This window comes from Leuciscus leuciscus (assembly GCF_965113295.1).
Source record: "Leuciscus leuciscus genome assembly, chromosome: 1".
NCBI lineage: Eukaryota > Metazoa > Chordata > Actinopteri > Cypriniformes > Leuciscidae > Leuciscus > Leuciscus leuciscus.
Window position 1 is genome coordinate 26,962,563 of NC_138725.1, and position 23,746 is coordinate 26,986,308.

The 23,746-nt window shown below is 37.8% G+C and overlaps 1 protein-coding gene and 1 long non-coding RNA gene across 4 annotated transcripts in view; one reads left to right on the forward strand and one right to left on the reverse strand.

Annotated features, from left to right (window-relative positions):
* The first annotated feature begins 393 nt into the window (after window positions 1-393).
* Window positions 394-23,219, forward strand: LOC309502334 (uncharacterized protein). Its single transcript, XM_082174703.1, has 5 exons — window positions 394-1,822; window positions 2,110-2,196; window positions 22,432-22,479; window positions 22,625-22,705; window positions 22,816-23,219. Exons 1-5 carry the CDS (start codon window positions 1,405-1,407, stop codon window positions 22,869-22,871), a joined length of 690 nt encoding a protein of 229 aa, XP_082030829.1. The 5' UTR covers window positions 394-1,404; the 3' UTR covers window positions 22,872-23,219.
* The window catches only part of LOC309503251, a 28,229-nt gene continuing 21,629 nt past the window's right edge, over window positions 17,147-23,746 (reverse strand). The window contains exons 2-4 of one of the 3 annotated variants that reach the window (XR_014207581.1): window positions 19,931-22,760; window positions 19,208-19,538; window positions 17,147-19,116 (exon numbers count right to left, since the gene is read on the reverse strand). This is a non-coding gene — a long non-coding RNA (uncharacterized lncRNA). Of the gene's footprint in view, window positions 19,117-19,207; window positions 22,761-23,746 lie in introns of all 3 variants that reach the window. The other 2 variants (XR_014207582.1, XR_014207583.1) reach the window with 2 other exon arrangements.

Consider the following 23,746-nt stretch of genomic DNA (forward strand, 5'->3'; position numbering starts at 1 on the left):
GAGGGTAAAGCTGTGTGTGGAGTTGTTTAATCCTCCTCTGCTGAGATCTTCAGAGATCTAATGTCTTTTATCTTCAGTTGATTTCATCTAATGCTGAGTTCACACGGCACGATTTTAGTCCCGATTTTGTTACTGTCAAAATTTGGCAGTTTTTTGTACAGCAAATTTTTACAGTGTGCACTGAAACAAATGGCCACATTTTGACAGTAACATGCTGTTTTCCATTAAAACAGCAATATAACGTAGAAACAAATGCATTCTGGGAGATATTTGTCTTTTTTGAGAAAGTAGCCTACAGGAATATACTGTGAATTAACAGCTCAAAGTCGACACTCAGAGGCTGTGTTCAAACACACACCCCTCATTCACTATTCCCTACATTAGTTCACTAATATAGTTGTGACTGAGTGAATAAAATGACTGAGTGAATAAAAACAAGTGAGTTAATTCAGACACTGATGAACACCTGCTGCTAACAAGCAGAATCACTGAAGGACAGAGGAACAAGAAGAACAGAAAAAATATGAAATCGACTGAAGATAAAGACATTAAATCTGTGAAGATCTCAGCAGAGGAGGATTAAACAACTCCACAGACAGCATTACCAGCTTCACTTATTACTAACCAGACTGACTTTATTTCTGTCAGACGTCTACAGAAGCTCTTGACAGGTGACAGAGGTTTAGATGTCATTGTATTTTCATTTGATGTCACCATGATGGTGATCAGTGTTTGCTTTAGTTGGGCTCTGGACCCTTGACTTTTGAACATTAGTTTTTCTTTGGCTGCGATTGCTTTGTCTTTAAATACAGTTGCTATTGCAAAAAAACTGAAAGAAAACAGGATCAAATGACAATGGCTGTTAGTTAATGGTCACATTCATCATCTAGTGCCACGGATCTCATTTATTGTCTAATGTATTTTATCAGCTCAGTTATTTACAGTGTGTATTTTAGTTTTCTGCTTTTTCTGCTGGTATGTTTTATGTTTTCATTTATTAACATATATCATAATGATCACTGATATATACTGTGTTTCAGGAACCAGTGGAGTGACTGTGTTCATCAGTTCTGGTGAAAATGTGCGTCTGTCCTGTAATAAAACTCTTTCTGACTGCAAATCTAAAACTACATGGACCTACTATAACAGATTCAGACTTTCAGAGACAGATGAACTGATTACTTTAGGGGAAAAGAAGAAAGACACAGAGAGACATGAGAGACTGAGTCTGGAGTCTGACTGCTCTCTGAACATCACGAACGTCACAGAAGAAGATTATGGATTATACATCTGCCAACAATATGTGAATAACGAACAAGGAACTGATGCTTATGTTTATCTGCATGTTCTTCATGGTAAATTTATGATTATGTGGTCAATTTAAAAGTTTCCCTTTAAACTCAGATGATGATTGAAGAGTCTGTGATTTGTGTCTTGTGTTCAGTTTCAGTTTCAGTGTCTCCATCTTCATTATCATCATCATCATCTTCGTCATCATCATCATCATCTTCATCCTCACAGACTGAGATCAGTCCAGGCCGCTCTGTGACTCTCTCCTGTCAGTTGTATGCATATACTAGACTCTCCTGTGATGATTTGGTCAGTTATGTGGGATTTGAGCTGTTGTGGGTGAATCAGGCTGGTGTTGATCTGAAGACAGACTCCAGATATCAGATATCATCATCATCAGATCAATATCACTGTATCATCATCACTCTGACTACAACACTCCTGAATGAAGATGACAACAGAGAGTGGAGATGTCAGCTTACTCATGGAAATAAACTCGAGACCTCAGTCAGATACACTGTCAAGTATTCAGGTGAGAAAACAGTGTTAGAAGACCCTCATAATGTCAGTAACACTGAACCAGAACAAACTGAGGGAACAAAAGCTTCTTTGACTCTCACAGAAGAGTAACTCAAAGCATTGCTTCAAACTAATGAACTGCAGTGAAGTAACAGTCCAAAACGTGATGCTGGAAATAATAAAGGAATTGAAACTTGACAGCAAAAATATTAACTTTTTATGTAATGTGATGATCAAAGTTAAAATATGAATGTCATATTGAACAGTATTAATCATCTGAACTAACATTCATCTTCACAGCTCAAGCTGATTCAACAACAGCAGTGAATCCAGTCCACATCACACACTCTCAGGATCCCTCAACTATAAACACACACGTTTCTAAAGGTACATCATCACTGTCTTTCTCACATCAGTGCTTTTCAGAGCATAATGCTAGAGTTATCTTCAGTGTTCACTTATCAACATATGACTGTCATATTCTACAGTATGATTGTCACATTGAGTTGTTGTTTTAGTTTCATTTCATGGACTTTTATGGTGTGTCCCAATTAGCGTACTTATGCATATTCTATGACATGTTTACTAGGGGTGTAACGATATTCAAACCGAACCGAAAAACCGCGATACACCACCCACGATACGTATCGCGATACTCTCATGGCGTACCGAGGACGCCCTGCCCCCTGCTGCCCCGGCCCCTGCTGCCCTGGCTCAATGGACCTCATGTCTTATGTGTACACAACAAATACAGCGTTATAGCCTAACCACCATTAACACCCTACCCTATTCGCTAGTTGCACGTGGCCGCCATTTTGGATTTCAGATCAGCGAGGGTGTGCTTAGACACTTCCGGTTTCGCATTACGCCCGGTGCAGGGAGACGGAGAAAGCCGAAATTTATCTTTTATAGTTGTTTATAGAATCAATTATCACTTAAAATACTACTAAGATCCATATTACTATCACACGAGCCAATGGCAATTAAATGCACGGATGCATAGTCAGATTAATGAATGAAATACAACTGTTCACGAACAGAAGATTGTATTTGACTCATGCTGCATACACATACGCAATGACAGTTACCTACTGTAAATATAGAGATACAACTACGATTAGAGTTGTTTGCATAAAATACACCGTGAACATTCACACGTTTTTCCCTTGCGGTAATTTTGAGTGGCTCAATAGCGCGATATGCGGTTTTACCGCATTTATTAATTTATTTTGATTTATTTGTTGCTATATAAATAAGTGTTACGTTGTGGTCAGCGTGCACAAAAACGAGTACATTTTCAGTAACCAATAAACCGAAACTAAACAGCGTCTCTGCGCATTGAAAGCCTGTCACTCAACGCGCAGTTGTTACGGCAATGGACTGTCTTTGAGTGAGTCATTAGTGATGTCCGGTTCGTGAACGAATCGTTCTTTTGAACCGGTTCTTTTTAGTGAACTGGTCGAACCAGTACACTAAATCGGACTGAATCGTTCGAAACAGTTCGCGTCTTGCGTCAGCATTGATCCACAACAAGTTAGTAAAGTTACTCACTTTCGGACATGCCTGAATCCTGACAGTCACCTCTACTCAAAATAAACCAATATCCCGGAGTAGGCATATATGTTACTCCAGTGAATCCAACAGTTCACTGAACTGAGACGTGCTGAGAGAAGTGATGAGCACGAGCAGTTGATACTGAGCATGCGCGCACTACCGAACGTACAGGTACAGCGGTTCTCGGACCACCAGTACAGAACCGAGAACTGTTTCTTTCGGACACGTTCGATACAGAGAACCGATGAGCTGATGAGCTGAGCATGCGTGCAATTTTTTCAGAGGGACATGCATGCAAATCTTAAGTATTTTACTGAACATCAATAAGTGTAACAAAATAAAACATGTTAGAAACATTTTTATCACATAGGCTACTGCCTTTTCACTGTATTATTTTAAAGATTGGAAACACAATGAATGGATTGTAAAACTAAACATTTATTATTATACTAAAACATTATTTTCTGGAACAGATCGTTTCATTTCTAAGTAAGTTGATATACATTTTTGACGTAAACTCTTGCCAAGGTTTTAAAGGGTGCAAAGTAAATGTTTATAATGTGTTAATCAAAACATAACGTATTAAACATAGATATGCATCAAGTTTTTTGTTTTGTCGACTGAATAAGGCTATAGCCTAGTAAGGTTTCAGTAGTTCTCAGCTCACACACAGGCGGTTCTTGAGTCAAGAACTGGTTGTTGCAGCAGTTCTCGCATCACCAGTACAGAACCGAGAACTGTTTCTTTCGGACACGTTCGATACGGAGAACCGACGAGCTGGAGAGACTGCGCATGCGTGATAACAACGTCTCTGAACCGAACTTTCTTTTGGCCAACTGATGCTGTGTTACTGTCTATGCGCTGTGCTGATACATGAGCACGGGTGAACCAAGGACTTGAATGAGGGGCCGAATTCGGCGAAATGTAAGTTTATTTAATTACAAATAAAATAAAAATGATGAAGTTTATTCACTTTAAGACATGTAAAACATCCGCGTTTGCGCATCGCCTTAGGCCTACTACAGGGTTAATTTTCAAAACGTAAATGTAAGAAACCTATCCAAGATGATTATGACGATGAGCACTATTATTTAACTGAAGTTATGATTACAAATGCCTTTATTTGAATGTATATTTATCCGCCAGGATGATATAATTGACGTCATTACGTGATGACGTAAAAGAACTGGTGAACCGGTTTTTTGAACCGGTTCATTGAAACGAACTGTCCGAAAGAACCGGTTCGCGGAAAAGAACCGGATTCCCATCACTATGAGTCATTAAACCTTTCATTCAACAACACGTTCAAAACAAGCGGCAACCTCCCCGTCTCTCTCTTGAAACCAACACGGAAGTGAGTTAAACTGCAATTCATTAACTGGCCGCTTGGCCTGGCTGCAGAAGTGAGTCAAATCTGTATCTCCCCCATGTTAAAATTGCCAACTTTACAGCAGAAAAAAACATGTTTACAGCCTGGATCTCTATGTGGCTTTGGTCTATACAGCTAATTTTGCCCTTCATAACAACTGTGAGGGGGGTGAATTTTTTTATAACTCGTCCGTTTAGTTGATTAATATTTAAATTTAAGGGTGTGGCCACTTGAGTGACAGATGGATTGCCGCTGTCAATGCTAGCCGTTTGTCTGCTGTTACTAGCCGTCACTTCACCTCAGCAAATGTTAGCTGCTGAACTTGCCTTCTCTGCAGTGTTTGTGCTTTTTTTCGGGATTATTTCATAAAATGTAATACTTGGGTACAAAGCCCACGTCTTTGGATTCCGTCGTTATCGTTTGAGAGAACAACCAGCGCTGTATTTCAGTTGTTTTCCTCTGTGAACATGGATGGATGTCTGACAATTTCTTTGCTTTTTGGGGTTCTCAAATTTAAAACGTCAATAAAGGCTCGTTCATTCTTCTATCATGGAACAGATGGATTATAATATGCTTATGTACTGTCAGATGAAATCATGCAGACGTCGGCGCTTTCTCCGTCCGTGCATTAAATGCACATGAATGAGCGCGGATTTTCTAGCGCATTTACTTGCACTTCAAAGGCAATATATCTATGGTTTAACGGTTTAACCAATTTGAGAGGCGGCCAAAATCAGAATTTAAAATGGACTGAATAAGCTCTCTACGAACTTGAGCGATGCCGCGCTGACGGACCATGAAAGAGTGACTGACATGTAACGTTATGCACATAAATCACTGTCACGCACAAACACTCTCGAAGTAATACACAGTCTCACTTGTAGCCATGTCTTTTAACTATTATAATATTTCGAAGGGCAAAAATAGGAACTTTTAATTGGCTTTACATCATCAGCTAACTCGATCACGTCGAGCTAGGTGATTTCAGATAGCCAGGCTCATATCTATGGCCAGGCTTCTTAGCTCCACTCACGCCCCGCCTGTTTGCCTATTTTCTGTTATCCGGGAGTGACGCAAGGCCAAGATGGCGACGGCCGGCTCCGCCCACTTTAGGCTTCAAAAATGCTCTTCAGAAACCTACGGGTGACGTCACGGACACTACGTCCATATTTTTTTACAGTCTATGGTTCAAAAACGCTGATTGATTCATTAAAAGATAGTAATGAAACTATAGCCTGGGAAAACCCAGACTACTTCCGGCGAATTTTAATTCTCTCTCCAGGATACTCAGTTTCAACTGAGAAGGGTCTGGTTTTAACCAGGCTAATGAAACTAGGTTAATTATTTTTAACTTTGAGCTCCACTTTTCAAGGCTCAGCTGACCAGCAATGCGTCGCATGGGTAACGCTGAAGCTTCACTTAATAGAGAGAAATGGCATTGATTCAATGCGTGACTCACTGAGTTTTGTTTCCCGCGACCGCAAGTTCCTCGCACTGTGGATGCTGACCAACGCTGTCGCTGATGCCATTCATGGTAAATAAATACCCTTTATTTTAAACGTTAAAAGGATGACAGGACAAATATTTAACTTTCCTTGGACACGGCAACCTTTTCACGAATATGACTTGACCTCAAAGACAGACGCAGGTAATCGCACGCGCTCAGTCGATCTCTCTCATTCACTGTCTGTTTAGGCTTAAGTGCAAATCCACGAAGCCTCTGTACAAATCACCATGATAAAACCATGATCACCACGTCTTATTATCATTATTAACTTATTTAACATTCTATACACATGCACAAAGTTTAAAACAAGAAGGGTATAGCCTTATGAAAAAAGAAAACAACATCTTTTCTCGTAATAACGAGATCTTATGTCGTTAAAACAACATATTTTTCTCGTAATAACGAGATGCTATGTCATTAAAACGACATATTTGTTGGCCTTATAAGGACATGTGTAGTCATGTACAAAATATGCCTTTATCCACATAAAACTGATAGCCAATCATGTATTTATCATACTTCTACGTTCAAAAAGCTGAAACAATAGCCCAATGGACATTCATGTTAAAAGATCAAATTCTGTACACACCTTATTAATAAAGCATGTGTAGCCTATACAGATTAGCAGATGAGCCCAGAATACGAACATTGCGTTTAATTGCACATTAGGCTAAACGTTTTCCTTCCATAGAAAACCCTTATAATAAAAGAAAAATCTTAATGTGGCTTAATAGACTACTTCAGTGATAAAGATCAAATGCTGTACACACCTTATTAATAAACCATACTATCCTACAGAAAAGCAGATGAGCCCAGAATATGAACGCAACGCATTTAATTACACGTTAAGCGTTTTCCTCCCATAGAAACCGCCTTGGTTACTAACGTAACCTCGGTTCTCTCTAGATGAGGCCGCCAGCATTGGGCATTTATCTGTAGTGTTTCAGCTGCCCTTTTCAAACTGGCGCAAGAAAATGCAACAGAATTTGATTTGTTAAACATGAAGAGGACTTATCCGTCTGGCATGGCCGCTCGCTCTAACGTGAACCTAGATAAATGTTCACTATTATTAGGCTCAAATCCAAATACGAACAGTACAGTACCATCTGATTATGTAATCCTGTCCGTATGATTGGCGCATCTAGGCTACATTACAGCGGAGATGTGTGGAGATATGTTTGCAGGCAGCCTACACTGATTAATGCGCATGGATATAGTTTACCGGGTTGGCTGTGACGTTGGGAGAGTACAGCTCCAACTCCACAGTCTGAAGCGTCTACCTCCACCACAAACGGGAGATCGGGATCAGGATGTTTTAAGATGGGGGCTGTTGTAAACCTTTCCTTCAAAGTATTGTATGCTTGGTTGGCCTCTTCAGTCCATTTCAGCTTCGAAGGTCTCCCTTTCAAGAGGGGTGTCAGGGGTGAAGCAATCTTACTGTAATTTCTGATGAAGCATCTATAAAAGTTGGCAAACCCCAGAAACCTTTGAAGCTCTTTCAGGGTGGATGGTTGTGGCCATTCTGTGACTGCTTTGACTTTGGATTCATCCATTTTTACCCCTTGGTGACCGATGTGGTAACCCAGGAATGAAGTCTGTCTGACGTGAAATTCACACTTCTCGGCCTTGACGTATAGTTGGTTTGCGAGTAGACGAGAAAGGACTGTCTTGACATGGCTTATATGTTCATCCTCAGATTTTGAGTAAATTAAAATATCATCAATGTAAGCTATTACATACTGGTTCAGAAGGTCTCGGAAGATCTCATTAATGAACGACTGGAAAACAGCTGGAGAGTTGGCAAGTCCATATGGCATAATCTGGTACTCATAGTGCCCTCTATTGGTGAAGAAGGCAGTTTTCCATTCATCGCCCTCTTTGATTCTGATCAAGTTATAGGCACTCCGTAGGTCAAGTTTAGTGTACAGATGGTAACCAACCAGAATGCCTATTACCGCCGCGCCAGCCGGCGCGGTAAAAATAAACCAGTCGCATTTCAAAGTCATTCGCGAAATGACCGCCAGGTGGCTCAAAGGGATATTGTGCAAAACAGCAGCCAATAATGCATTTTTTTCAATTGCCATAAGTAGGGTTAATGTCAATTAACAGTAAGGATGAAATACTACAAACAGAATAGAACATTTTATAAGGCCAGAAAAATAGAATTTTTTTGTACTATTCTATTGAGGAATGAGACGAATGAAGAGCGCTTCTACACACATTAGAACGTTTGGGCTTTTTTGCAAAGAGTAAAGTCATGGCCGAGTGGTAGAACGTACGTGTCGCTCATTTAGATGACGGGTTCAAATCCCGAATTAACTTGAACTACTGTTTTTTTTTTTTTATATTAGCCTATTAATGCATTTTATAGCCTATTATTGATGCAGGGAGATTTGTCTAGTTCTAAAACTCTGTTACACCATAGTTTTTTGCTTATATTTATAAAATAAAATTACCATGCATTTCCATTTTACACTAAGGAACAAATATTATACAATGACTTTACTTCTGTTGCCTATAATAATTCCAATCGCAATTTCAAAAGCAGTTCTGTTAAAAAAATAAAAATAATATAAATATATATCAATGCTAATTCAATAGACCATATAAAATGTATAAAATAAAGATATGCAACAGGCACGTTTAAACGACAAACAATAAAATTAGAGTTACGTTCATGGTTCCAGTGGCAGTAATGCATGCACGGCTTTTCAAAATGTCACAAAGCGGTTTGAGATTGTTTTGAATGAAATATTGAAGTTTATAATAATATATAAAGTGTTTTGGCACACCATGCCGAGTGGCGCTATGCATTGTTCTAAAGTCGGGTTTTATTCTGGGATGTTGAATTAGTGTTCGACAAACGTGGCGGCGCGTTCATTTGGATTTATTTTTCTCTTAACAGCTAAAATAACCTAATAGGCTACTCTGTAATTTTTCGGTCATACAGATAAGAGTAGAGTAGCCAAAACTGCTGATTGATTCATTAAAAGATAGTAATGAAACTAGGTTAATTATTTTTAACTTTGAGCTCCACTTTTCAAGGCTTCGCATTGGTAATGCTGAAGCTTCACTTAATAGAGGCAAGGCAAGGCAAGGCAAGTTTATTTATATAGCACATTTCATACACAATGGCAATTCAAAGTGCTTTACATAGAAGAAATTAAAATAATAAAAAGAAATAAGAATAATTAAAACAGTTTAGAAAAATAAAATGAAATACAGTACAGTACAGTCGGACGAACAGCGGCACAGTGCTCATTCAGTAAATGCACAGCTAAACAAAAGTGTTTTGAGTCTGGATTTGAATGTGACCACTGTAGGAGCACATCTGATCTCTTCTGGAAGCTGGTTCCAGCTGCGGCTGGCATAATAGCTAAAAGCAGACTCGCCATGTTTAGAGTGAACCCTTGGTATTTCTAGCTGATATGATCCTAATGATCTGAGTGATCTGTTGGGTTTATATTCAGTGAGCGTATCTGCAATGTATTGAGGTCCTAGGCCATTGAATGATTTATATACCAGTAATAATACTTTAAAATCAATCCTAAATCTAACTGGGATCCAGTGTAAAGACCTGAGGACTGGTGTGATATGTTCATATTTTCTGGTTCTGCTCAGAATCCTAGCGGCAGCGTTCTGTATGAGCTGCAACTGTCTTATGGTCTTTTTGGGAAGGCCAGTGAGGAGTCCATTACAATAATCCACCCTGCTGGTGATGAAAGCATGAACAAGTTTCTCTAAGTCTTGTCTGGAAACAAAGCATCTAATTCTTGCAATATTTTTTAGATGATAGTATGCTGATTTAGTTATTGCTTTGACATGACTACTGAAACTAAGGTCTGACTCTAGTGTCACACCAAGATTCCTGACTTGATTTTTAGTTGTTTGACCCCTAGAGTGAAGGTATGCGTTCACCTTGAGAACTTCATCTTTGTTTCCAAATGCAATGACTTCAGTTTTATCTTTGTTTAACTGAAGAAAGTTTTGGCACATCCAACTGTTGACTTCATCAATGCATTGGCACAGGGAGTCAATTGGGCTGTAATCGTTAGGCGATAGGGCTAAGTAGAGCTGTGTGTCGTCTGCATAGCTGTGGTAAGCAATTTGGTTCTTTCTCATTATTTGGCTCATTGGGAGCATATACAGGTTGAACAGGAGTGGCGCAAGAATTGAGCCTTGAGGGACTCCGCATGTCATGGATGTCCACTCAGACTTATGGTCTCCTATACTCACATAATAACCTCTCTCATCTAAGTATGACCTGAACCATTTTAGGACTATCCCAGAAAGCCCCACCCAGTTTTCCAGCCTGTCAAGAAGTATGTTATGATCGACAGTGTCAAATGCAGCACTGAGGTCGAGTAGTACCAGCACTGATAATTTGCCTGAATCAGTATTTAAGCGAATATCGTTTATTATCTTAATGAGCGCTGTCTCTGTGCTGTGATGCGGTCGGAAACCAGATTGAAAATTGTCAAAGTATCCATTCGAGCTTAAGAATTTGTTCAGCTGATTGAAGACAACTTTTTCTATGATCTTGCCTATGAAAGGAAGATTTGAGATCGGTCTATAGTTGCTTAATATGGTCTTATCCAGATTGTTCTTTTTCAGGAGGGGCTTGACAACTGCAGTTTTCAGGGAGTTTGGAAAACTCCCAGAGAGAAGTGAGGCATTTACCACTTCTAGAAGATCTGCTTCTAAACTGTTTAGCACACTTTTAAAAAAAGATGTGGGAAGTGTGTCAAGAGCGCATGTTGATGTTTTAAGGTGCTGTATGGTTTCTACCAAAATTTTGCCATCAATTTTATTGAAATCAGACAAAGTTACTACTTTTTCAGGTGGTCTGATCTGTCTGACCCCAGCGCAACTCAATGATGTGCTGATCACCTTTCTGATATTATTGATTTTGTCAGAGAAGAAGGAAGCAAACTCACTGCACTTGCTGTTTGACAGCATTTCACTGGGAATCTGGCTTGGGGGGTTTGTCAGTCTCTCTACAGTAGCAAAAAGAGTGCGTGTGTTGTTTAAATTGCAGTTTATAATATTTGAGAAGAAAGTCTGTCTAGCTTTGCCTAGTTCCATATTGAAAGCATGAAGGCTGTCTTTGTAGATGTTATAATGGACTACAAGCTTTGTCTTCCGCCACATGCGCTCTGCTTTTCTGCATTGTCTTTTCATAATTTGCACTGCTGTTGAGTTTCTCCAAGGTGCTTTTTGTCTGCCACTCTTCTTCCTGACTTTCACAGGAGCAATATCATCAATTGCACTTTTAACTTTTGAGTTAAAAGAATCAAGGAGAAAATCAACAGAGTCAGCAGATATGCTTGGTGTTAAGGATATAGCCTTCATAAATAGTACACTAGTGTTCTCATTTAAGCATCTCTTCTTGACAGACACAGATCTAGCTTCAATGGCAGGAGAGATCAATATATCAAAGAAAATACAGAAATGATCAGACAGTGCTACATCCTTAATAACAATCGATGAAATGTTTAGACCCTTACTGATAAGTAAATCTAGAGTGTGTCCGCGATTGTGTGTGGGTCCATGTACATGCTGAATCAGATCAAAAGTTTTTAAAACAGTTTTGATTTCTTTTGCCATATTGTTTTCTGCATTATCTATGTGAATGTTAAAATCTCCAGCAATGGCAAAACAGTCAAACTCTGAGGTAATTGTTGATAACAGTTCTGTAAATTCCTCAGCAAAGGCTGGAGAATATTTTGGAGGCCTGTAAATAATGATGAGTAAAATGCGTGGAGCACCTTTTAACACAATACCCAGATATTCGAAAGATGAGTAGTTCCCAAATGATATTTGCTTACATTGATAAATATCTTTAAAAAGAGCAGCTAGACCCCCACCTCTCTTAACAGCTCTGCAGACACTCATAAAAGTAAAGTTAGGAGGGGCTGTTTCATTGAGGATTGTTGCACTGCAGCTGTCTTCTAGCCAGGTTTCATTTAGAAGCATAAAATCCAGGTTGTTTGTGGTTATTAACCCCCTGAGGTCGGCTGTATCGCCGGCGATACCAGCTCGCTTTTTTTTTATTAGTGTAAAAGAAACTCATAAATACTCTGTTGACTTTGATTTTCCATAGGAGTTTCATACATCAATCGATTCTGTTAAATGTGTATTATTTTTGTGTATACTCACAATAAAAACAAAGTGTTGTGCTTTTTGCCAAATAAAGAAAAATAAACACGAAGCGAGTTCTGCCTTCTCTCTGCCAGTGAAGTCCATTCTGAAACGCGTCCGAAAATTAACAATAACTCAGCGAATACTCAGTCAAACAGACATACAGACAGACAGGCATGAAGCTTGAATTCTCTTCTTTTAAATGAAGTCATTTATATAAAAAAACAATTATTCTCATCTTGTGAAATCTGTATTAAAAGAGAGCGATTCCAGTCGAGCTCATCTCATCTCATTACGTTATAATCGGCCCCGCCCACGGAGAGCGCGCGCTATTCAAACGCAAATGGCTGAGGCAATCCTGTGAACGCCCCCATCAGCTCGAGAAAACACACACGTTTATTTAGATCATTACTTGTTTACACCGTCTTGCAGCGCTGTGAGGAATAATACTAATCGAAAATGTCCCTCAGAAGTGCGGGTATATCGAGGAGCGAGCTGAGGAATACAAGTAAGTTTTTTCCTTCTCACGTGAATTTCTTCACGTGGGTTTCTGTTTATGAATGAATAAACGGCACAGATACGCGCTGTTTACCACAGCTGGCAAAGACAGTTTAAATTTAAATCGCGTGTGTGAATGAATGATGATGTTTTAGCAAACTGTATTGCTATACTGAGATAAGTAAACATCGACTGAATGTTGAAATAAAATGTAGGCTATTTGTATAAGCAATTAACGTATTAAACTGCAAATTAACAATATGCCCTAATATTTCATGAAAACAACGTTACAGTCAGACGAAATATGAAAGACAACATTTTGTTTAGTAGATTTGGGTACAGTTTTTACTGTAGAATATACTGCCACATCAAATAAGCTTTTGTTTAGCCATTTCTATATATAAAATACGATTTTTGTCAAAAATAAAGTCATCAACTAAGATGTTAGCTGTTCCAATGTTGGTTATATTCAAACTAATGAATACATAGATAAAATGTAGGGCCTATAATCATTTTTTTTTTTACAAAGAAAGAGTACACTTGAAATATTGTTGAAATTGTAATTATTGTTGTAATTGTAACCATTTTAATAAAATAGCAAAACATATTTACAAGATAGATGTAAGCAAAATCTTAAATGGTCAATATAAGTCTTCTTCTAAATATATCTTTTGTCCTTTCATTGTGGCTCAGTCAGTGTCACACCTGAGTGAATGGCTCATCATTATGCAGAGTGGGTGTATTCTAAGGTGTAAACCACTCCTCGTTCACGCCCCCTCGCATATTGGCTTTCCAAGCAAAACCTGTTTTACATCAATTTAAATCAATGTATGGTTTTATGTGAACGATAAAGCAAGACTATTTTCACATAATTTTGAAGAAAAAACTATAGGCGACGACATCCATAAGTCAAAAGTCTTATTGCCACATATTTAGTAGGGTAAACGTACCTATTAAGCTCACCAAAATCTACATTGAGACATTTTTAGTGCATAAGATATTGGTTTTAGTACAATAAGTTATTTTAAAATAAAATATTAATCTCTCACACTATAATATTTCATTTTATTTTAAATGACAAAAGTATTTCAATTAAGATGTACATGATTAAATATAAAAAGTCTGGCTGTGCTTAATGGGTATGTTTTGTACCCTTTAAGCACACCCCTGTTCCCAATAAGCTCACAACAAGTTTTATTAAAAATTCTTGTTTATTTTAAACAACTTTTTTAAGGAATAATTGAAAAAAGTATTATTTGAAGGTACAGAGTCAATCACAAGACTAAAATCAAGCAACAAGGCATTCAGTTTGATCAGGTAGCCTATCCTATTCATAGTGACGTGTCATTCAAACTCATTGCAACATTTCGTCTAGCTTTTGTCATCTTAAGACTGTGAAAATAAGTTTATTAATAATTTTTTTGAAGATTAACATAGTGACAACCATCAGTTAATATTTAAAGTCTGATTATGAAGTATTTACATAGACGTTCAATGTGGATGAGCTTAAAGGGAGCACACTGTGCTTAATTGGAGCAAAAACAATTTTTAATTAATAAATATTAAATGAAATTTAAAGGAAAATATTTAGCTAAATTAATATTCTAGGTAATGTATTAAGTTTATACAAATTTTAATATGAACAACTATTATTGACAATATCTATGAAATGCTTTTTTAAATTGATGTCACACTGAAGCTGTGTGATTGGCAGTAGTGCACCCTTTAAGCTCACCTAACATTAATATGAATTCTTTAAAAATTACAACAGTTTAAAACCACAGACTATCAATAAAATGTAAAATGATAATATTATGGATTTAAAAGTACAAGCCATTAATGCCTGTGAAGTAATATATTAGTGTAGCACACAATCTTATACAGCTAGTAAGCTGGCTATGTTCGTAGCATCTGGGCTATGTTGCTAAAACTATCTTTTAGATCTAACTGTAATTATTTCCCACATCCAGGTTCCAGGTTATAATATGCAAAAGTCTAAACATTAATCTCTTAATTTTGCAATAAGTAGATGTACTTAGCCAAAATAAAGGCTTAAACATATAAAAAATGCACATTTGAGGGGCTCCTCTTCTGGTGAAAGTTTTCAGACAGCTTTCAAAATGACCACCAGACAGTGTGAACACATGGATACACATATCTCAGTGTGCAATGGTCTGATTGGTTTAAAATTTCAGGAGGTATGTAGTAACAAACACATCAATTGGTTAATACATCAAATAGGATAATACATTGCTGTTTCTTTTTATAATCTGAGCTCCAAGATGGTAGTGTGCTTAATGGGTACTTGAGCTTAATAGGTACGTTTACCCTATGTGTTTTGTGGTCTTATTTCAAAAATTTAAATTTTTAGTTTTTTCGATAACCACGCATAAACATTATTCTCTCAAAAATGAAAACATGTACATACATGTGGCTCACATATTATTGTAGTCCTGTTTGTGCTATATAGAGTGAATTTACACCTTTGCCATTAATATGTTTATAAGCAACTGAAAAAAGCACAAATGTCAGGGCATGTCAGAACACCCCCAGGGCCCAAAAAAACGCTCAGACTCCAGAGGGTTAAGTCATTGACTAGAAGTGATTTATTTTTAAGTGAGCGGATGTTTAAAATTGCTAACTTAACAGTCTTACTTTTTTTCCCTACACCAATCTTAGTTAGACGTGCAATAGGCACCAGATTAGTTGAGTTTGCTGTACGGCTATTGAAGGCCTTAGACTTTCTATCTTGTAATAGAACAGCAATAGAGAAAGATACAGGCACACTGGGTTCCCGCTTGTTCTGTAAACATTTGAGAAAGTTACTGTTATCAAAGCGGGGAGAGAGAAATGGCTTTGATTCAATGCGTGACTCACTGAGTTTTGTTTCAAAACTGTAAACTTTTATTCGTATTAGGCTAACGACAAAAGTTTGTCTGTCGTCTCTGTCTCGGGAACCGTGCGTCACAAAAATGAACCGAAAGCACTTGCCTCAGCTCAGTCACGATACGAAATTAATCGGCTATGTCTAAAGCCTGATTATGTAATCCATATGAAACCGAGAGGTACAGAGGATCTACTCAAACATGTTTAGCTATCATGTGAGCGCTTCCCAATGAGGAAAGGACAAGGAAAGGGTGAAAATATCGCTCTAATTAAATAAATCGCCCTGAATTAAATTGTAAAAACAGATCAAATTAATGTATTTGTCAATGTTGCGATATTGTTTCATTTAAGTTAATAATTATTCTATAAATGTTATTTAGTTTAACAGCAGCACGAAGCACTGTGGTTCGAGATTTATTTGAATACAAAAATAAAAAACTTTATTCACAAATCGCACCCTGCGGTTAAGGATTCAAAGATCCCTGTGGAATTTAATATTGAGTTGAACATTTTGTTAATGACAACAAATGAACATGCGTTTGAAGATTGTATTTAGTTTTGCTTGGAAAAAGCTGGCCCAAACTGAAGTAGCGTTTTAATTCTTAAATTATTGAAATAGGCCTAATTAAATATTTAGTAATAAACATTTATGACAGAAATATTACTACATAGCCTAAATTATTTAATTCCTTCATTATCGACACTTGAATAGCCTATTGCTAATGTCTAGAATAGCGATTTAAGTGTGAATTGCAAACACTTTGTTTTGTTTTGCAAACTCAGAAAGCCCGTTGGGGGTTTGGAGAAGGCAGTAGGCTATAGTTGCTTTATCGTGGGGGTGCAGGACAAGAGGTGTTAATGTTCCGTCTTTCATATGGAGAGTGTCGGATAGCCAGTCTGATGAGCAGGCAAAGGCGAAATTCTTTTAAGGATAAATCTCAAAATCTCCAAAAGTCCATATGTAGGCCCTATATCTTATTAAATTATAAATATTGTAGTTTTATTGATTGTATTTAAAGGTTTTCCACACACAATTTCAATTTAGCAGATACAGAGCTCTTTAATTCGCGATCAACCTCGTTTTATTGTAAGGTGAATTCAACAAGGCATGCTGTGTCTTTGAAGCAACAAAGGCTATTTGTTACAGTTTTTTCTTTCGTGATTTGTGTGGATGACACGCAGCGACATATATTATCAGCTGTATGGTGTGTTTTTACCCTGAAATGTTTAAAGGGATACTCCACTTTAAAATTAAAATTCTGTCATCATATACTCACCCTCATGTTGTTTCAATCCTTTATGAATTTCTTTCTTCTAATGGACAGAAAGGAAGATATTTAGAAGAATATCAGTAACCAGATTCTTCTAAATATCTTCCTTTCTGTTCAGCAGAAGAAAGAAATTCATACAGGTTTGAAACAACATGAGGGTGAGTATATGATGACATAATTTTCATTTTAAAGTGGAGTATCCCTTTAATTTCGAGAGAGACCCGGCGCGTGCAGTGAGGGAGACCAAACTTACTAAAAAGAGATCCAGCGCGAGAGAGGCAAAGAAAAACGCATGTTCTTAATTTATGTTGCTTTGAACTATTTTCGTTTTGTACCGTTTTCATTTTTTTTACTTAGCTGCAATTTCTTTGACAATAGAAATTTAAAATGTTGCAAGAATAAGACTGTGTTTCTTATTTTGCATCGCAAAGGGAAAAAACTCTATCGATGCAACCCTGTTTTAAATAAATAAACTGTCCCGACACTTTATTTATACCATTAAATGTGCGATGGGTTTTCAAACTTAATTAATTTTATTTTTATTTTACATTTCCATTGTTTTTTTGTATTTTTCTGATTTGTTCGATCTGTTTTGAAAAATGTCTTCCGTTGCTTTGGCCGGGTATCACTGTCAGTCATCTCAATTTCGTGAATGATTCAAAAAAAAAAAAAAAAAAAAATTAGCAGATTAAAGACGAGCTTCATCATCTTCATTTTCTGGTGCGATCTGCTGACAGTCTTCCTTCATCAGATGTGTCGTCTTTGCAGCGGCTCAACTGGAATGTAGCAAATTTATGTTGTAATGTACAATTGATAATTAAACAAGATGCTTGACTTTAATAAACAGATACATATTTAAGCATCAAGAATGGAAAAACATACGAAAAACTGTCGGCTACACTGAGATTCGATCTCAGGTCGCTCGAAGCTCCGAGAGGCTCATGTTGTTGCATTGACCACAGAGCTATCGTCTGAATACTGTTAAACTAATGTCTTATGCTCTTATAAAGCCTCATTGATGTGGCCTAATATTTTTTTATTGCAATGTTTTATGTTGAATTTTTTTTCATTATTCAATTTATTCAATTTAATTTCAGTAATTTCAGTATTGTGATTATGAATTCGTTCAATGTTTCATTTGAATTGATTTGCTACCAATGAGCCGCGGCGCGGCGGCAGATTACGCAATAGAGAGAATAAACTGACACTTTGGAAAGTCTGTGATTGTAGTGCCTCTTAGCGGTAAGAGGCTGCAAATACACACCCGCAATTTACCGCCGCGGGAATGGCGGCGGTAAAAGTATTATTCTGGTTGAGTACCATCTGTAGATGGTGGCTTCTCGGAGCTGTTCCAGGGCTGAGGGAACCAATGGAAGGGGTAGCAGAATTTTTTGTGTGAACAACATCAGTCCTCTATAATCGATACAAGGCCTTAACCCGCCATATTTTTTCTCAACGAAGAAGAACCCTGCTGCAGCTGGAGATGTGGAGGGTCGGATGAACCCCGAGCTTAGTGCTTCTTCTATATAATCTTCCATTGCTTGGGTCTCCTTCCTGGACTGGTGGTAGACTTTACTTTTAGGGGGCATGGCATTGGCGAGTAAATCAATTGCACAGTCTCAGGGGTGATGAGGTGGTAATTGCATTGCTTTGGTTTTACTAAAAACTTCTGCCAGATCGTTATAACAATTGGGAATATTAACAGTCTTGTTAGTCTCTGGGTTTTCAATGTTAGTTGTGAAACATGGGAAACTTGGGAAAAACAATGGTTTTCACAGAAATTCGACCAATTGGTCAGCTCACCATAATGCCAGGAAATAACAGGGTCATGGATGGACAGCCATGGAAATCCGAGGATCACTTCATGTTTAGGGGAGTCAACGACGTACAGGGAAATCAATGATGAAACAAACCTACTTGGAGTGTTAATGGTTTGGTCTGATGGGTAATCCCCTCTCCAATTGTGTTATCATCAATGGCTTTGATCTTGATAGGAGGATTACATGGTTGGGTGGGAATGTCATACTTTTTGATAAGTTCCTTATGTATGAGGTTCAAAGCTGCTCCAGAATCTATCATTGCTGTTAATGAAATAGATGCATCTTCAGTCTTTAGTTTAATAGGGAGCTTGAATGATTTGTTATTTAGAAGTGAGAAATGTTCAATATTTACCCGGGAAGTTGTTTGGATTTTATGTGGGCACCCTTGGCTGCGATGGCCGGCTTCACCGCAGTAGAAACATAGACGGAGTTGTCGTCTTCTCATTCTTTCTTCCTCAGATAATCTAGATAGACCGAGTGGGCATTGGTTCGTCACTATGCTTGGTAGTTGAAGTTATCGGCTGCGAGACAGTAGGCGGAAAGTGTTGAAATTTCCTCACACTTCTTCGTTTGGGTGCTTGTCTCATCAGATTATCAATATTTATAGTGAGGGTCACAAAGTCAGAAAATGATAAATTCTCTCCTTTACAAGCCAGCTCTGTTTGCAGATCAGGGTTGAGGCTCTGTTGAAACACAGCTTTTAGTGAAATATCATTCCATCCACTTTGAGCAGTGAATGTTCTGAACATGAGGGCGTAATCAGCAGCAGTACGGTTACCCTGTGACATTTGTAGAATTTGTGCTGATATATCCTTGCCCCTAGCGGGATATTCAAACACTTTGTGCAGTTGTTGGATGAAATAATCAAAAGATGTTCTAAACTGTACACCGTTTCCCAAACTGCCGCAGCCCAGTCTAGAGCTCTGCCAGATAATAATGTCATCATGAAAGTGCATTTCTTTCCATCTGATACAAACTTGTCTTCTTGGTTATCAAAGTAAATCCTTACTTGACGAATAAAGCCTTTACACTGCTCTGCACATCCATCAAATTTATCTGGTAATGCAAAGCTTACCGTCTTCGGTGTGGTCAATGGAAGAGACTGGATGTAATGAGTCAGGTGTTCGGTGACAGACTGGAGCTTAGTGAGTTGATCTTGGTAGCTCTTTAACACTTCACTTTGATAGGCGAATGCTGCTTGCAAGTTGGAAACTTCCGCTGGATTCAGTGGAGGCGAAGTATTCTGTAACATCGAGGCTGAGGCAGTATTAGAATCCATTTGCGGATGTTTATTAGCAGCAGGTTCTAGAGACAGAAACGTTAAGCCAGGCAATAGGTCAAAATCACAATAGCAGTCCAATCTAGCAACATACAAAAGGGTAATCCAAAAGGCAGAGATGAGTAATGTATCTAACCTAACTATTTTCACTCGTTATTGTCTAAAAAACAGACAGAGTTATCCAAAGATAGGCTTAACGTTACTTGGCGCCAGTAGACAGACCTTTTTTCTCCCAATAAATAAAAACCTTGCTACTTGGGGTATTTTACATGCACAGTGCCAACTTTGAGTCAGTAAAATAATAATAAAAACAATAATAATAATAATAAATATTTCATAAATATTTGAATAATTCAATTCAAGTATTATATTAGATACATTTTAAAACTTCAATGCACACGTATAATAAGCCTAGTAATAATTAAATACATTTAAAATACATCAATAACTGATATCATAGTTTAACACAGATAAAATCAAAGTTAAGGCTTGCTTTACGTGTTGCTCGATGAGGATTTCTTAATCGTTGCAACTTTCAATCCTGAGGAGACAAAATTCCGTGAGTCTCCCGCCGCGGAGTGAAGAGGAGGTGGAGTTACGAGGATTCTCAGACAGTTGAAGTGTCCAGTGGAGTTAAGAGATTTGCTCTCTAGCTGTTTTCAACACTTTAGATTGGTTAATAATTTGTAAAAATAACAGAACCACGTGGGGATTGACCAATAGCATCGATTTGTGAAAAAATATGGTTTCCGCCCGACAGCGAAAATTTGTAGCCTATAATAATTCCAATCGTAATTTCAAAAGCAGTTCTGTTATTTATTCATTTTTTTGTGGGGGGGGAGTTCCACAGTAATCATTGCTACTTCACCAATAGACCATATAAAATATGCAACATGCACGTTTAAACAACAAACAATAAAATCAGAACCAGCGTTTTAGTTAAGTTTGTGGTTCCAGTGGCCTTAATGCATGCATGGCTTTTCAAAATGTCACAAAGTGGTTTGAGATTATGAATGAAATACTGAAGTTCATAATTAAGTGTTTTTTTCTCAATAGTGAGCCTACGTGGTGACGTGTTAACACAGACGCGCTGCGCAAAAACACTACGAGGCCCAGAGAGAAGGAAATGAATAGTGGAATAAAGTCGTTATTTTTGTTTGTTTTTGCGCACAAAAAGTATTCTCGTCGCTTGATATACTTAAGATTGAGCCACTGTAGTCACTTGGACTATATTAACGATCTCTTTAATAACTTTCCTGGGCCAGCAAGTTTGGGCCACCTAGCAGCCTATGGAGAAGTGATCCAGCACTCAGATTTCATCAAAAATATCTTAATTTGTGTTCCGAAGATGAACGAAGGTCTTACGCGGTTGGAACAACATGAGGGTGAGTAATTACTGACAGAATTTTCATTTTTGGGTGACCTAACCCTTTAACAGCTAAAATAACTTAATAGGCAACTCCGTAATTTTTCGGTCATACAGATAAGAGTAGAGTATAGCCTACATCGTTCAAAACTGTAAACCTTTATTCATATAGGCTAACAACAAAAGTTTGTCTGTCATCTCTGTCTCCAGGAACTGCACGTCACAAAAATGAACCGAACGCCACTTGCCTCAGCTCAGTCACGATACGAAATAGGCTATGTCTAAAGCCTGATTATGTAATCCATATGAAACCGAAAGGTAAATTGTTATGATTCCTGTCTTGTGTTACCCTTGTCTTGTGTGGACTTTTGTCATTTCCTGTCCTGTGCCATGTTTTGTAGTCCCTTGTAGTTGTTCTTGTTTATTAGTCTCCCCAGGTGTTTCTGATTAGCCACGCCCCCTTGTTATCTTGTTTAGCTTGTTTGCCTCTGTATTTAAACCCTGTCTTGTTTCAGTGTTGGTGAATTCTTGACTTTGTAATGTTGTGTTCCCTGTTCGAAGTTTTGAGTTAATCTTATAAAGCTGGATCCTGCCTCCTCCTTTGTTTCAACCTGCTTCGTTACACAAATGATGTTCACCGTTCCCCTTTAAAAATACATGTGGCCCTAACAACCTAAACATGTTGCGACCACACACGCACGCACGCACGCACGCACGCACACACACACACACACACACACACATATAACACCTCTAAGAATAACCCTTAAGTTCGCAGGTCAAGCTCAAATTAGGCTTTAAGTAATTTAGGCTTATCCTGCAAATTCAACACATATCGCCATCTGTGTGAAGCTCGAGCATTATGTGATGGTGATGTTGTGTATATAAGTGGCATTATGTATTGAACTGAACTAACAGACGTGATCCACAGATCCAGGAGAAACTGAAGTCAGTGTGACTGCTGGATTATTATACAGAGGTACGACACGTTCATTTATACTGACAGCTTTATAACATTAAACTATCAGTCAGTCTGTAAAAGCTTCATCAATAACTGTTGATAGTTGAATACCCTTGACTTCAGTCATGTACAGTTTATCTTCTTCCTCTCATGTTTCCTGCAGTGATTGTGATTATTGTTGAGATCGCAGTGTTTGCTGCTCCTACTGTGATTCTTCTTCAGATCATCTGTGCAAGAAGAGCTGGTGAGTTTTGAGCCGCACACGATCTGATCATTCACACTCATCTGATCTGGAACATCTGCAATCATGATAAAAACACATACGAGAGGTCAGTCAATGCTTTTATTTTGCAGGGAGGAAGGACTCGAAGCACCCAGAGGAAATAGAGATGCCGACAATATTAGAATAAAATACTGATGAGTTTAGAGCAAATCTGCAACAATATTTACAATAGCAAAAACTCACAGAGGATTGTTCATTGTTTTATTTTCTTCTCAGAAAACAGAGAAAAAACTCTCATCACAGTGAAGAAATAGTGACACCAAGTTTAGATTAAATTTTCTTGTGCTTCATATGTAAACTGCTTTAAATATAATAGTAAATACAGTAACGGACAGACTCAGACTGTATAATCTCTCTCTGTTCTGTGTGATGGAGCTGATTTGGTGATTCTTGTATCTTGTCTGTTCATTCCTGTTTTTAGCATCTTTTTTTAATTTTGAATAATTAATTTCTTAATAAAACCTCTGCAATTGTGTTTAATATGTCTCCTTTCCTGAGATGTTTGTTACAAATATGGTGATTCCCCCTCATAATCTCGTAATGTATTGTAATATAGAATAGTAAGTGTGAGTATTAATGGGTCAAGTGTTGATGTAAAAGAAGCGTTTCAGTCGTTTCTTGAAAGTGGCTTAAGTCTCTGCAGTTCTGAGAAAATTGGTTTGTTACTGAAATGCTACTCCTGAAATGCATATATCTTCAACAGTCGGACACTAGAAGACTGAAACCAGTGTCATCTTGACCTGCTAGATACACTTTTCACAGCAAAGCCTTTGTCTGTCATTCCGAGTCCTCCAGTCGGGAATGTGGAAAATAAGCATTCTTCATGTTTAACAGCTGTTTGCAAAAACACAGTCTGTGTCAAATCAGAATCATTTGTTTTTCATAGTGCCTGGTTTGTTAACTTTCACTATTCGTTTTTTGTTTCATGTTTAATGCTCTGTCCACTTTGTCTTGTGTTATAATGATATACAGGCTGTGCTGATGAATAATGGTCCAAGCCAT